This window comes from Choloepus didactylus, chromosome 9, assembly GCF_015220235.1.
Source record: "Choloepus didactylus isolate mChoDid1 chromosome 9, mChoDid1.pri, whole genome shotgun sequence".
In the NCBI taxonomy this organism is placed as follows: domain Eukaryota; kingdom Metazoa; phylum Chordata; class Mammalia; order Pilosa; family Megalonychidae; genus Choloepus; species Choloepus didactylus.
In genome coordinates, this window is record NC_051315.1 from 14,148,253 (window position 1) to 14,165,039 (window position 16,787).

The window sequence follows — 16,787 nt, forward strand, 5'->3', positions numbered from 1 at the left end:
ATCCAAAGTGTACAATCAGTTGCCCCTGGGTACCCTCATACAGCTGTGCATCCATCACACTTAATTTTTGTTCAATTTTTAGAAACTTTTCATTACTCCAGACAAGAAATAAAGTGAAAGATGAAAAAAAAAAAAAAAAGGAAAAGGAAACTCTAATCCTCCCCTATCCCTAACCAACCCCCCTCAATTGTTGACTTGTAGTATTGATATAGTACATTTGCTACTGTTTATGAAAAAATGTTGAAATACTACTAACTGTAGTATATAGTTTGTAATAGGTATATAGTTCTTCCCTATATGCCCCTCTATTATTAACTTCTAATTGTATTGTCATATATTTGTTCTGGTTCATGGAAGTGATTTCTAGTATTTGTACAGTTGATAATGGACATTGCCCACCATAGGATTCAGTTTTATATATTCCCATCTTCTGACCTCCAACTTTCCTTCTGGTAACATATATGACTCTGAGCTTCCCCTTTCCACCTCATTCACACACCATTCGGCGCTGTTAGTTATTCTCACATCTTGCTACCAACACCCCTGTTCATTTCCAAACATTTAAGTTCATCCTAATTGAACATTCTGCTCATACTAAGCAACCACTCCCCATTCTTAAGCCTCGTCCTGTATCTTGGTACCTCATATTTCATGTCTATGAGTTTACATATTATAATTAGTTCCTATCAGTGAGACCCTGCAATAATTGTCCTAATGTGTCTGGCTTATTTCACTCAGTATATTGCCCTCGAGGTTTTGTCATCAACCCATTTTTTTAAAATATGGTTTTGTTCACTCACCATACATTCCATCCCAAGTAAATAATCGATGGTTTTCTGCATGGTCATACATTTATGTGTTCACGACCTTCACCATTATCTATATAAGAGCATCTACATTTCTTCCACAAGGCAGGAGGGAGAGTCAAAGAAGGTAGAGAGGCAAAAGAAAGAGGAAAAAAAAAAGACAGCTAGGAAGCAGCAAAAGGAAAGATAACCTTAAATCAAAGTAGAATAAAGAATCAGACAATACCACCAATGTCAAGTGTCTAACATGCCTCCCCTATCCCCCCCTCTTATCTGCATTCACCTTGGTATATCACCTTTGTCACATTAAAGGAAGCATAATACAATGATTCTATTAGTTACAGTCTCTAGTTTATGCTGATTGCATCCCTCCCCCAATGCCTCCCCATTTTTAACACCTTGCAAGGTAGACATTTGCTTGTTCTCCCTCGTAAAAGAACATATTTGTACATTTTATCATAATTGTTGAATACTCTAGATTTCACCAAGTTACACAGTCCCAGTCTTTATCTTTCCTCCTTTCCTGTGGTGTCTCACATGCTCCCCACCTTCCTCTCTCAACCGTATTCATAGTTACCTTTGTTCAGTGTACTTACATTGTTGTGCTACCATCTCCCAAAATTGTGTTCCAAACCACACACTCCTGTCTTCTATCACCCTGTAGTGCTCCCTTTAGTATTTCCTATAGGACAGGTGTCTTGTTCACAAAGTCTCTCATTGTCTGTTTGTCAGAAAATATTTTGAGCTCTCCCTCATATTTGAAGGACAGCTTTGCTGGATACAGGATTCTTGGTTGGCGGTTTTTCTCTTTCAGTATCTTAAATATATCACACCACTTCCTTCTTGCCTCCATGGTTTCTGCTGAGAGATCCGCACATAGTCTTATTAAGCTTCCTTTGTATGTAATGGATCGCTTTTCTCTTGCTGCTTTCAGAATTCTCTCTTTGTCTTTGACATTTGATAATCTGATTATTAAGTGTCTTGGTGTAGGCCTATTCATATCTCTTCTGTTTGGAGTACGCTGCGCTTCTTGGATCTGTAATTTTATGTCTTGCATAAGAGATGGGAGATTTTCATTAATTATTTCCTCTATTATTGCTTCTGCCCCCTTTCCCTTCTCTTCTCCTTCTGGGACACCAATGATCCGTACATTACTGTACTTTGTTTCATCCTTGAGTTTCCGGAGACGTTGCTCATATTTTTTCATTCTTTTCTCCATCTGCTCCTTTGCGTGTAGGCTTTCAGGTGTTTTGTTCTCCAGTTCCTGGGTGTTTTCTTCTGCCTCTTGAGATCTGCTGTTGTATGTTTCCATTGTGTCTTTCATCTCTTGTGTTGTGCCTTTCATTTCCATAGATTCTACTAGTTGTTTTTTTGAACTTTTGATTTCTGCCGTATACATGTCCAGTGCTTCCTTTACAGCCTGTATCTCTTTTGCAATATCTTCTCTAAACTTTTTGATTTGATTTAGCATTAGTTGTTTAAATTCCTGTATCTCAGTTGAAGGGTATGTTTGTTCCTTTGACTGGGCCATAACTTTGTTTTTCTTAGTGTAGTTTGTAATTTTCTGTTGTCTAGGCATGGTTTCCTTGGTTATCCAAATCAGGTTTTCCCAGACCAGAACAGGCTCAGGTCCCAGAGGGAAGAAATATTCAGTATCTGGTTTCCCTGAGGGTGTGTCTTAGAAAACTGCTCCACCCTTTGATGCCTCGGGTCACTGTGCTTTTCTGCCCAGCAGGTGACGCCTGTTAGCCTATAATTCTTGACTGGTGTGAGGAGGTATGGCCGTGTTCCCCCAGGCTCTGGGGTCTGGTTCTGAATGGAAAGGGCCCCACCACTTTCCTCCTAGAGAAGACAGACCCCCTAGGTGGAGGTCATTAGCATTTCAATGGTCTCTCTTTCTCTGCTTGTGCTGTCTCCACCCTTCCCGGAGTCACAGCCCTGGAAACTGAAAATGACTGGGGCTTTCTCCACTGAGCCGAAAAAGAAACAGATAGTCCCGTTCAGACCCAGTCCAAGGAGACCCTCCGGCTCTCCAAGGTCAGTCGTCACCTAAAGCCTCTGTCTGTTTTCTGGGGATGCGTACCTGTAGTGAGCAGTTCACACTCGCTACTTAAAACCCCAGTTGGAGCTCAGCTGAGCTATAATCGCTTGCTGGGAGAGAGCTTCTCTCTGGCACCACGAGGCTTTGCAGCTCGGGCTATGGGGGAGGGGGTCCCACGACTTGGTTCCGCAGGTTTTACTTACAGATTTTATGCTGTGTTCTCGGGCATTCCTCCCAATTCAGGTTGGTGTATAATGAGTGGATGGTCTCGTTTGTCCCCCTGCAGTTATTCTGGATTATTTACTAGTTGTTTCTGTTTTTTTGTAGTTGTTCCAGGGGGACTACTTAGCTTCCACTCTTCTCTATGCCGCCATCTTGCCCCTCCTCTGATCCCTTTTTGTATAACCTGATCAGTCTCTGGAACTTTGGGTATCTGTGTGACCCCTGAAACTCAGAGCTAGAGCTCAGGAGATATGAATGTCAGTATTAACGCATACAGCAACTGTTTAAAAAGCTGAAAAGCGCTCAGACTTCAATTAGAGATATGAATGAAGCAGATCTGGTTAGGACTTGGGCAAATCGGGCCAAAGAGTAAAGGACAATACTGACTGTGTGACTGTATTGAGGTTTCATGTTTGTCCCCCTGCAGTTATTCCAGATTATTTACTAGCTGTTCCTGGTTGTTTATTAGTTGCTCCAGGGGGACTAATTAGCTTCCACTCCTCTCTATGCTGCCATCTTATATCTTCTCTCATTATTTATTTTTATAAGCATTTCAGTACATCATAGTGGGACAGTCTTAGTCTTAGCAGTGAGTTTACTCCAGAGGCAGGGAAGTGGCAGGGTAAAGGAGGAATATGAAACTGTAAATTTATAGTTTAGGATAAAAGAATTTGACTGTTTACAGATCTACTGCCATTATAAATGATGGCAGATTTTTCAACATTAAAAAGTATCTATGATAGGTTAAGTGATAGAAGCAACAAAAAGTATGAAAACATTTTTGAAATAAATAAAATATACACATAAACATCTCTGTGAGTATATACTTAGAAAAATCAAGAACAATAAATAAACATTTTTAATTCGTTGTGTTGGAGTGACAATTTTTCTTTATCTTATTTGGCACTGTTAGAGTTTTAAAAAATAATGAACTGCAACTTTATGATTAGAAAAAACAATAAAGCAACTTCTACCTTTGTAGGGTGAAAAAAGATTCCTCTCACTCCAGAAACAGAAGACTCTTTTGGATAAAAGACTAAGGGCAAAAGTAAAGTCAAAAGCAAAATTCTCTAATTTTTAAAAAACTCTCTGGCTTCAATGGCATTAGACACCAAGCACATGGACCGTTCAGTTCAAAGACTTATCCTCTCTAGGTCATTTTCACTGAAAACAAACTGCTTCATATGAAAGAATGTATCCTCTACTACCTTGCTAAAATAAAAACCTGATTCTTCCATAGGAAATAACATCAACCCAGTTCTACCCAAAAAGAGGCTACTCTTTCTTATACACTAATTCACTAAATGAATATTTGCTAAGTACCTACCATGTCCCACCCATGACAACAAAAGCTGGGGCTATGGAAGTTTATAAAAGAGACAAAAGTCGCGGTCCTCATAGAGCTTACAGTCTAGTTGGGATGAAACACAATAAATTTCAAAAGAAGACAGTTAATTGCTTACATCTCTGAGATAGGAAAGAGTCAAGCAATCAGTTACCTCATAGCTAAAACTATTCTAAAGAGGTTAAAAGTGTGGGTAAGCACCCAGAATGTTTGGGTTAGAATCTTTGCTATATCCCTTACTATCTATACAATCTCAAGCAAGTTACTCCAACTTGCTGTGTGAGTTTCCTCTAATGGATTTTACCTCATTGAATTATGAGGACTGTGAGCTAATATACAAAAATTGCCTGGAATACAGTAAGTGCTCAATGTTAGCTACTATTAGATTAATTGGTCATCCTCTTTCCAATTACATCTCCACACAGACTGATCTCCACACAGCAGCCAGAGTGATACTTTTTTTGTCTTCATATTTTCATTATGGAACACTTCAAACATATACAAAAGTAGAGAGAACAGTTTAATAAACCTCTAGGTACACAGGACCCACGTTCAACAATTATCATTCCTCTCACCCCCAATCATTTTGAAGCAAATTGCAGAAATCACACTATTTGTAAATACTTCAATTTAACTCTCTAAATTAAGAAAATAAAATACAAAATGCAAGTCAAGATTATATGCCTTCCCTGCTCTCAGCCCTCTATTGGCTTCCCAACTCACTTTAATAAAATTCAAAGTCCTCACCATGTTCTAACACAAGATTATGCAAGGCCTGGCTGCTACCTGCCTCTGTGACTAGGTCCCCTACCACTCTCTGCCTTGCTCAGTCTTGTCCACTACTGGTCCACTTATTCTTCTAGAAACACACCAAGAAGGCTCCAGCCTCATGGCCTTATGTTTGGCTAGACCCTTCCATTATATTAGACATCTGTCTCGGCAACCATTATTTAAACTCCATGCGACTAAGATGTCTGTCTTATTCTTCACTGTATTTCCAGGGTCTGGAACAATGCTCAGCATAGAAGAGTTTCTCAATATTTGTTACATGAATGAATGAATGATTATCTACCTCTCTTGGTCACTCACCCTCCTGCAGAGCTCTGAATATTTAATTTTGTGAGGCTGGTGCTCTAGCAACTCAAACTAAACCTGTGCCAATTAAACTCCTTTTTCCATTATAAATTTTTTCTTCCTCCTGTACTCCCTATATGTCTTATGTCACCCAAATCAGATAGTCTTTTCAGATACTCCTGTCTCTAACACACTCTATCCAATTGGTCATCTATTTCTTCTTGTTTTATCTACAAAATGGTCCGCAAATTTGTTTCACCATTTTAGTTCAGTCCTTTATAATTTTTCACTTGGATTATTGTAATAACCTTCTAAATGGTCTCTGGGTTATCAGTCTTTACTTGCTGATCCATTCCCTGTCCTTGCTTATAAGATTATTTTCTAAAACATAAATCTGACCATTTCATTTCACTTGTTACGAAGCAAATTGGCTGTAACAAAAGCTAAATAATAAGATAACTATATGGCACTCTCCCCAAAACAAAACAAAACATCTTCTTCTCAACAATATGAATTAAATAAGTATGGCGATGGGCTGGAAAGTATATGAAATAAGAGTTGTTATATTTCTCGAAAAAATGAAGATCAACCTTCTAACCAAGTGTTTTGTTCATAAATATACTTGATTCATCCTAGACTGAGCTACAATGCTTTATATACAGTTAATGCTCATTTTAAAAAATATAATGAATAAACTAGATAAGCCAGTTTATTATTTCCTCAACATAATCCATTGCTTAACTAAAGAAAGGATTATGTGCTAATTCTGCAATCATATTTGGAAAAAGAGTATTAATAATTTTAATACTTCTTTAAAAAAAACTTCAGTAGCTAAAACAGAAGTGGCTTACCTTGCAAATATCCTGTCTTTATTTGCCTTTTCTTTGCCATACTGAACTGACTGGACTTCAGTTCTCCCACTGTAAAACATAAATATGTACAATAATGAAATGTGAAAGAGAACTACTACAAGATAAAACAACACTTCTACTTGGATGGATGAATCTTAATAAATACAAATGTGTTCCACAGGCACTTCATTTTCAATTATTTCTTTATTTGAGAGGGAGAATGAGAGAAATAGTTTGGTACGAGGAATTCCTTCCTGCCATGCCTGGAAAGGTACTGACTTTCAGCTCAGAGATGGATTGCTGTGCCCCAGCTCTTCTAAACCCTGTAAATCTGGGATTTTTACTACAGTTTCCAAAGCTCCTTAATAGGGGACCTTGAAAGACTATTTTTTCTTTGGGCAAAATCTTCCTCCTTTACTACTAATGATGATAGATATGAAGGTTGGTTATAACCTCAGCTCTCTCCATGCCCAGGCACAGACAGCTTCAGATTTTTGTAGGCAGAAGGGAACAGAGGACAGAAATATGGTTAAGCACTAGGGGATTTGCCTTGAAGCTGATCTGTCTAGCAAGCATAGTTAGGTAGGGGTACTGATCTTTCTCCGTGGCACACCAATATGTTCACACCCACCCTGTTAACAGAAGCTTTGTTCTCAGAAGATCTGTTAACTTGAGGCATCATGTTCTGAATGAACATAAATTTCTAGAATATCAAATATAACCATATACAAATGTAGGTACCTAATCCATATAAAAGCAGCCAAATATAGGTTTGTCAAGCTAAGCAAGCAATTTTAAGACTATTCTCCATGATAAAGATAAATGTGAACTGAATGGCAGGCTTGTGAGATTATAATGGAAAAACTTATACCATTATCATGATTTTTAAACTTTGATAAGTTGAAAGTTTACTAAGAAAATATAGTTCCTCTAAGAGGGATAAATTATGCTTGTAGTTGAGAATGAGATAAACTAAGCTTCACGACTGTTTTGTATTCCCACATGAGAAAAATGATTTTAGTCCCCTGGATATCTTGGAACCAAGGTAAGTGCGTGCATGGGAGGTTGGTGGAGGAAGTAATAAATCTCTCTGGTATCCCCAACTCCATCTCACACTATAAGTAATATTTCAACATTTTAACCATGATAATATTTCTAGTATATCCAATTACTGCCTATTATGAGGAAAAAACTTGTTTATTTACTGCATACCTTTTAGGATAGGGCTATGTTCAGCTAAACATTTTCCATGTTGCTACTCCTACCTCATTTATAAGATTAATAATCATTTTGTTTAATAGACAGTAATTAATCAAAACAAGATGTGGCTTTAAACATTGTGCACTTTGAGGAACAGTCCACAGTAGACACAGTACAGCCATAAAACTGTCTATTTATGCTGTCAAGATTGAAACTGAGATTACTCTCCAAAGAGAATAAGCTAGAATATCCTATATAATCTTTGCTGGAAAGAGCAATCATGTTCAGAAAATAAATAGCCAAGGAAATATGTTATATGAAAGAAAATATAATAAAGGGAAATAAAAGTGTTTTGTATACTTTTTTTTTTTTTTAAGTCCTTAAGGACTACAAACAGAAAACTTAACTTTCACAACTACAGATATATATGGTTAACTTACATATACTAATTTGATTTAATGTTAACTGAGATGTCAGAAGGTGCACTAGCTCTTTACCTTCAGGTGGCTGCTGGCGGATGCTGGAGCACTGCTGCCCAGAGGGGCTGAAACTGAGGCATGCTTCTGCGATGGTCCTGAAGGGTTCCCCCATACTGACCTCAACTCTCAACCTCAAATTCTAGAGGTGATAGTTTCCTCTGCCAGTTCTGCAACCAGCCAGGAACTTCCAGAATCCAGGACACATTGTTGCAACTGCCAGCCGTTTTTGAAGTCACTGTGGGTGGGGCTAAGCAATGGTGGCTGGTCATTGGTTCTTGCTTTCACTACAAGTGCCCAACTCACTGCAGCTACTCCTGCCCCTAGCACTCCTGTAATTGTTCTAAATGTCCATTCTGGCTCCAGGATTATCACCTAGTTAACTCCAGTCTCTTTTTCCCAGTTCTTTCATTTTTTGTGTGGAGAAAACTATTTGTAAAACATCCAACTTTGACATTCTGTGTTTGTGCTTTCTCCTAGGTTTATATTTACTTTTCATTCTCAGTTCTTTGACCAGGGTTCTTCTTATTTTGATTTATCTCTTGGTTAGCTTAATTTTACTGTTAAATAGATTTTTTTTTCAATAGACTTACAGATGCTATAGTCCCTGAGTTTTTGCTTATTTGAGAAGGTCTACCTATTGACTTTAGACTTGAATGGCAACTGTCTAAGTTTAATATTCTTTTTGGAGGGAAACGGAGAGAAAAAATTATTTTTAATTTCATGCTTCAAATTCTTATATGTATATTAAGTACTATATAAACTTGTCTTTAGGAGATCAATATTAAACTTAGGAAAAAATTATGTCATCTGAATTTATTTGGAGAAATGTAACTTAGCCACTCTGCTTACAAATATTGAAAATATTGCAAAGTTAGAAAATAGGGAATTTACAATAATTTTTTATCTAAACCTCACTCAAACTTTTTAAACTCACTATTGGGTTAACTGTTATTTAACATTCACCCTTAAGATAGGTTAAACATGTTACTATTTTGCATAAGGGCTCCCCTGGGTTGTACGTAGGACTGAAAAGAAAATACACTGGCATATACAATAAACTATACTAGTATTGTAGGTTACAAAAATTGGTGGAAGTAAAAAACGGATCTTTAAGGTTGCATGGACCCTTTAATACTCATCTTTGGGCTTAAGGAAAAAAAAAAAAAGGCCTCTACTGCAGTTCATCTCTCTTAAAAATAGAAGTATTTTACAATTAAAACTGATTACACTAGGATTTGCTTTGAAAAATATTTTATAACCAAACCAATTACAACATACATACACTGGCACTTTATCATGAGCGCAAACTTCAAAAACAAATTAATATGAATCTTTAAAATCAGGCTATAGTATAAGAGTCTATGGTCTTACATTCAACAAATTCATACTAAAATACTCTTTTTGAAGGATAAAGACTAACAAATTTTGCATATGCTACAAGTTTATTACATGTATTTACATGTCTCTTTCTTTCCGAGGTACATAAAACTTTCACATTATACAGTTCCCTACGAATTGCCAACCTCTACAGGGATGACTTGAGGTCAGGTAATTGTCAACAGCTTGTGCAGTGCAAGAATACAGAAAACATACTGTTCCTATTAAATACTGTTCCTATTAAAAAATGGTTTTGGAGCCTTTGTTGGCAGACACCTATCCACTGTATATAAGAACAGGACCATCCGAGTGTACTGCACCTCGTTCTAATAAGCCCCTAGTGCCCTTTCCACATTAACCACTGTACAACTTATTAAAACATTCTTAACTATTAAGGAAAATTCACATTTTCTCTTGGCAGTGCATCAGGTCACTGGCATATTCCCTGTTTGGGTGTTTGTAGGAGATTAAACTTTCAAATATTCAACTAGTTCTCAATCCCTCTATGTCCTAACCAGATGTTCTTTAACCCACTGATTGTTTAGGAGTGTGTTGTTTAACCTTCAGGTATTTGTGAATTTTCTAAGTCTCTTAGGGTTATTGACTTCTAATTATATTCCATTGTGGTCAGAGAATGTGCTTTGAATAATTTCAATCTTTTTAAATTTATTGAGCCTTGTTTTATGTCTCAGCATATGATCTATTCTGGAGAAAGTCTCATGAGCAGTAGAGAAGTATGTGTATCCTGGTGATGTGGGATGTAATGTTCTATATATGTCTGTTAAATCCAATTCATTTATCAGATTGTTCAGGTTTTCAGTTTCCTTATTGGTCTTCTGTCTGGTTGATCTGTCTGTAGGAGAGAGTGATGTGTTGAAGTCTCCCACAATTATTGTGGAAACATCAATTGCTTCCTTTAGCTTTGCCAGTGTTTCTCTCATGTATTTTGTGGCACCTTGATTGGGTGCATAAACATTTATGATTGTTATTTCTTCTTGTTGAATTGCCCCTTTTATTAGTATGTAGTGACCTTCTCTGTCTTTCAAAAGATCCCTGCATTTAAAGTCTATTTTATCTGAGATTAATATTGCTACACCTGCTTTCTTCTGGCTGTAGCTGGCATGAAATATTTTTTTCCATCCTTTCACTTCCAATTTCTTTGTGTCCCTGTGTTTAAGATGAGTCTCTTGTATGCAGCATATTGATGGTTCATTTTTTTTTTGATCCATTCTGCAAATCTATACCTTTTAATTGGTGAGTTTAATCCATTTACATTCAACGTTATAACCGTGAAGGCATTTCTTGAATCAGCCATCTTATCCTTTGGTTTATGTTTTTCGTATATATTTTTCCCTCTCTCTATTAATATCCTTTAATGTACCCATACTGAATCTCTTTTAGTACTGAACCTTTCTCCATGTCTCTCTCTCCTTTCTTTGTTTCTCTGTCGGTAGGGCTCCCTTTAGTATCTGAAGTAGGGCAGGTCTTTTATTGGCAAACTCTCTCAGCATTTGTTTGTCTGTGAAAAATTTAAGCTCTCCCTCAAATTTGAAGGAGAGCTTTGCTGGATAAAGTATTCTTGGTTGGCAATTTTTCTCACTCAGAATTTTAAATATGTCATGCCACTGCCTTCTCGCCTCCATGGTGGCCGCTGAGTAGTCACAACTTAGTCTTATGTTGTTTCTTTTGTATGTGGTGAATTGCTTTTCTCTTGCTGCTTTCAGAACTTGCTCCTTTTCTTCAGTATTTGAGAGTCTGATTAGAATATGTCTTGGAGTGGGTTTATTTGGATTTATTCTATTTGGAGTTCGCTGGGCATTCATGCTTTGTGTATTTATATTGTGTATAAGGTTTGGGAAGTTTTCCCCAACGATTTCTTTGAATACTCTTTCTAGACCTTTACCCTTCTCTTCCCCTTCTGGGACACCAATGAGTCTTAAGTTTGGACATTTTATTTTATCTATCGTATCCCTGAGATCCATTTTGATTTTTTTGATTTTTTTCTCCATTTTTTCTTCTGTTCTTTCATTTTCTGTTCTGTGGACTTCTAGGACACTGAGATGTTGTTCAACTTCCTCTAATCTTGTATTGTGAGTATCCAGAGTCTTTTTAATTTGGCCAACAGTTTCTTTTATTTCCATAAGATCTTCTATTTTTTTATTTACTCTTGCAATGTCTTCTTTATGCTCTTCTAGGGTCTTCTTTATGTAGCTTATATCCTGGGCCATGGTCTTCTTGATGTCCTTTAAATCCTTTACCATGTTTTCATTCCTCGATTGTAGTTCTTTGATTAATTGTGCCAAGTACTGTGTCTCTTCTGATGTTTTGATTTGGGTGTTTGGAATTGGGTTCTCTGTATCGCCTGGTTTTATCATATGCGTTAAGATTTTCTGTTGTTTCTGGCCTCTTGGCATTTGCTTTGCTTGATAGGGTTCTTTCAAGTTGTAAAAAAAAAAAGATACCAATCTAATTTTTCAGAAACACAAGTTGGTGGCATACACTTTCTCTAACTAACCAGCAGATGGCATCTGCGAGTCACCTATACCCCTCAAGTCAGTTCTCCTCAACCTTGTCCCTGCAGTGTGTGGGGAAATGATTCTTGTGGGGTTCAGTTGGTGAACTCAGTTTGGGTGTGCTGCTGGAGCCGTCCACCCTGAATGTGGGGCGTGTGTCTGGGTGGCCAGGGAGGAAGGGCAGCTTTAATATTCAAACCCCCCAGCTTCCCTGAGATTCAAGGCCGCCGCAAGAGTCTAAGCCTTCATTTCAGTTCAGCCCCAGACCCTCTCTCTCGCTGACCCACAAACCACTGGACTTGGCATAGCGTCCCTGGGTTTTTCAAGCGGGCCCCCTTTCTCAGCTGTGATCTTCCAGGACCTCTGCTGAGGGACTACGTCATCAGTTTGCACTGTCCCTCAAGGGAAGCCCCGGGCTGCCAGGCCGTGCAGGGGTGCTCTCAGGCTGATGCAAAGATGGCCGAATGGGGTGTCTCAACCTCCCCCCTCCTCACACAGTTCCTCCTTCCCAGCTCGGGGACAACTGGTGGGGCTCTGGGATGTGGGCATGGCCCCGGGCAGAAGTTTATCCAGCCCTCCGGGGAGCCAGCTGCAAGCTGCGGGATTTCTTTCTGCTTCCAGGTCTCCCCTCCGCTCCCCTGGCCCTGAGGGTATCTGCAGTGGGCTATCCTCCAGGCCAGACACCGAGAGGCCAGCTCAGCCCTCTCCTGCTGTGTTTTACTGCATGGTTCCCACTGTCACAAGTGCAGCTGCTCCTGGGTTTTTCCCTTTTATTTTTATTTTTTTAAAAAGAACCAGTCGGTCTCCAAATACCAACCCCTGGCTTCCCCACACTGCAGCACGGCTGCAGGTCTTCCAGCCAGCTTACTCACTTGTTTCAGAATGCAGACTCCCAGTTTCACCAAGAATACGGCCCCTGTGGTACTAGCAGACCTCGTCCAGCTGGCGCATCGCTGAAACCAGTATTCTGAGTCACTTTCTGGTTTTTATGTAGTATTTTTCACGGAGGTGTTTTTTTGCCCTGTCTCACCTAGCTGCCATCTTAGGTTCTCCTTCCCCTCATTTTGCATGGCCTGCAATGCAGCTGTGGATGAGTTATAAACATGTCCTCTTTCTTTTTTCTTATGAAAATTTTCCTCCAGGAATTCTGGTCCTTGGTCTTTTGTATATTAAGCTCTTGTTGGTTCTTACTGACATTTCTAGATTGGGGAACTGGAATGTTCTACCTCTCTCTACCATCCATTTTCAAATTCTTTGTCACCTTTCAGATTGCAGGATTTCCACTACCCATCCTCTTCTTTGTTGCCAAGCCCAGGATAATAGATGTTGCTTTGTAATAGATTGTTTCCTTTGTCTGAATACAGACGTTTTCATGGTCAACTTATTGAGTTTAGCCCAGGAGACGAGGCCAACATCTGAGTGTCCTCAGCACACAAGCTGAGAGAAGTCCTAGCACCTTCAAGATTGGAACTGCAACAATGGTGGATCCTACTTAATGTTGAAGGCTCCCTCCTCTTCCAGGGAGAGACCAGACATAGAATGGACAAAGCCAAGCGCACCAACGAACTACCTACCGACCATCCCAGTGCCCAACAACCCGACCACCCCTAAATTTAATATTCTTGGATCACGTTTTCTTTCCTTAGATCTTGGTAGACATTGTGTGGTTCCAAGCTATATAAGCCTAAACAAAAGTTTTATTTGGCCTATACGATGTTTAAAAATATTTAATCTAAACTGATAAATCTTTAGCAAGACTAATCAGGAAAAAAAGACAACAGAGAGAAATTACCAATACCAAGAATGAGAGAAGCAACACTACAGATTCTAGGGATATTTAATAGATAACAGCGAAATATTATGAAGAATTTTATGCCAATAAATTTGACAACTTAGATGAAATGGATAAACTCCCTGAAAGATGTGACCTTTCAGAGCTAACCATAATTGCCTTATATCTAGTAAATAAAATATACAGTTCAAAACTTTCTTACAAACAAAACTCCTGGCTTCACTGGTAAAGTTTACCAAATATTTAAAAAATGAAACAATACCATTATAACGCAAACTTTCAGAAAACTGGTAATAATAGACTATTTCCCAGTTCCTTTTATGATGCCAGAATTACCCTGATACCAAAATTTGATGATATGAGGGAAAAAAAAAAAAAAACCTACAGAATATCCTTCATGAACACAGATGCAAAAATTCTAAACCAAATTTTAGCAAATTAAATAAAAATATATTAAAAGGAAAATATGTCATGACCAAATTGGGTTTACTCCAGGAAGGGAGGGTTGCTTTAACACATGAAACTCAATCAATGTAATTAATCATACTAACAAACAAAAAACAAACAATCCATATGATCATTTCAATAGTTGAAGAAAAAGCATTTGACAAAAACAATATCCAATCCTAATAAAAACTTCCAGCAAAGAAGAAATAGAGGCATATAAAACATCTATGAGAAGCTTACAATAAGCATCATATTTAAGAATGTTTTCCCCTCAGATGAGGAAAAAGGCAATAATGTCTGCGTCTACCACTTCTATTCCACATGAAAATGGAGATTCTAGCTGGGGCAATTAGGAAAGAAAAAAGAAATAAAAGGCATCCAGATTATTAAAAAAAAAAATGAAGAATTACAATTGTCTTTATTGTCTAATAGAAAATCTGCTAGAAAATAAAAAAACAAACAAAACCCCACAAACAAATTAAAAAAACTAAAAAAGAAAATGAATTAGCAAAGTTTCAAGAAAGAATTAACATAAAAAATGAGCTGCATTTCTACTAGCAATGAACACTCTGAAATTAAAATTCAAAAATACCATTTATGATAGCATCAAAATATATGAAATATGTAAAGATTAATCTGACAAATGAAGTGAAAGACCTATACACTGAAAACTACAAACTCTGATAAGAGATATAAAAGATGTAAGTAAACAGAAAAATATATCAGTTCCATGAGTCAGAAGGCTCAATATTATTACGATGATGTCAATTCTCTGCAAATTAATGTACAGATACAGCACAAAATTCCAATTAAAATCTGAGAGGCTTTTTGGTAGAAATTGACGTTAGTTCTAAAATTCAGATGAGTGTGCAAAGGATCTAGCATATCCAAAACAACTCTGAAGAAGAACAAAGTTGGAGGACTAAACTGAGTCAGATTTTAAGACTTATAAAGATATAATAACCAAGACAGTTTGGTATTGTTGTCAAGATAGAAAGTAGGATCAATGGAAGAGAACAGAGTCCAGAAATATGCTTCACATACATGGGTGCCTGATTTTCAAAAAAGGCACGAAAGCAAATCAGTGGAGAAAGGTTAGCCTTTAACAAATGGTGCTGGAACAACTGGATATATGTGTATAAAAAAATTAACTTCAATCCATACCTCACAGCACATACAAAAATTATCTCCAAATGGGTATAGACCTAAACATAAGAGCTAATACTATAAAACCCTAAGAAGAAAACAGAGGCATAAACAGAAGAGTAAATCTTTGTGACGCTTGGTTAGGCACTTCTTAGATATGACATCAAAAGAACAATCAACAATGTAACAAATAGGTAAACTGAACATGAAAAGTAAAAACTTGTGTTCTCCATAAGATACTGTTAAATAATGAAAAGACAAGCCACTAACTGGGAGAAAATCTTTGGAAACATATATCTGGTATAGGACAGATAAATGTCTGTTTTGAGAGTACAACAGAGAGTACTAATGTCCATAATGTACTCTCAAAACCCAATGATAAAAAAACCAAACAACCTAATTAAAAAAACTGGTCAAAGGATTTGAACAGATACCCCACCAAAAAAGATATAAAGGATGGTCATTTAGCACAGGAAAAGATGTTCAACACCATTTGTCATTAGAGAAATATAAATTAAAAACAAAATGAGCTACCACCATGGGCCAATTAGAATGGCTAAAATAAAAAATTAGAAAATAGCTAGTGCTGGTAAGTATGTGGTAGAAGTAGAACTCTCATACAACTGCTGATGAATACATAAAATGGTACAATCACTTTGGAAAAACACATGGCAGTTTCCTACAAAGTTAAATACACACCTACAATATAATCTAGCCATTTTACAACTAGGTATTTATCTAAGGGAAATGTGCTGGTTTGAAACTGTTATGGACCCCAGAAGAGCCATGATCTTTTAATGTAATCTTGTGGGGGCAGACTTATTAGTCTTTTGATTAGAGTGGAACCTTTTGATTAAGTTGTTTCTATGGAGATGTGACCCATCCAACAGTAAGACCTTTTGCTTAGATGATTTCCATGGAGCTGTTACCCCATGGTGGGTCTTGATTAGTTCACTGGAGTACTTTAAGAGAGCTCACGGAGAGGAGAAGCGGAGAGTGACATTTTGGAGATAAGCCAAGAGCCGACACAGACACTTGAGATGCAGACGGAAAGATGTTTGGAGATGCTAAGCTAAGAGACGAAGCCCAGAGTTTGTCCCGGAAAAGCTGAGAAAGGACTCCAGATGCTTGGACAGCAACACCCTGGGAGAACAAGCAAGAATGCACAAGAGCTGCGCGAGAGAAGCTAAGAGAGACAGAAGCCCAGAGATGTTCTGGAGAAAGCCATTTTGAAACCAGAACCCCGGAACAAAGGACCAGCAGATGCTAGCCATGCGCCTTCCCAGCTCACAGAGGTATTCCAGATGTCATCAGCCTTTCTTCAGTGAAGGTGCCCTCTTGTTGATGCCTCAGTTTGGACATTTTCATGCACTTCAAGCTATAAATTTGTAAACCAATAAATCCCCTTTATAAAAGCTAATCCATTTCTGGTTTTTGTATAATGGCAGCTCTAGCAAACTAGAACAGGAAATTAAAGCAAACATCCATACAAAG

General features: G+C 37.8%; 1 protein-coding gene across 4 annotated transcripts in view; it reads right to left on the reverse strand.

Moving 5' to 3' along the window:
- PTPN4 (protein tyrosine phosphatase non-receptor type 4) overlaps window positions 1-16,787 on the reverse strand; it is a 277,667-nt gene that overhangs the window by 50,942 nt on the left and 209,938 nt on the right. For all 4 annotated transcript variants that reach the window (XM_037848604.1, XM_037848601.1, XM_037848602.1 and 1 more), the window contains exon 13: window positions 6,340-6,408. In XM_037848604.1, coding sequence (XP_037704532.1) covers window positions 6,340-6,408 — 69 coding nt within the window. The remainder of the gene's footprint in view (window positions 1-6,339; window positions 6,409-16,787) is intronic.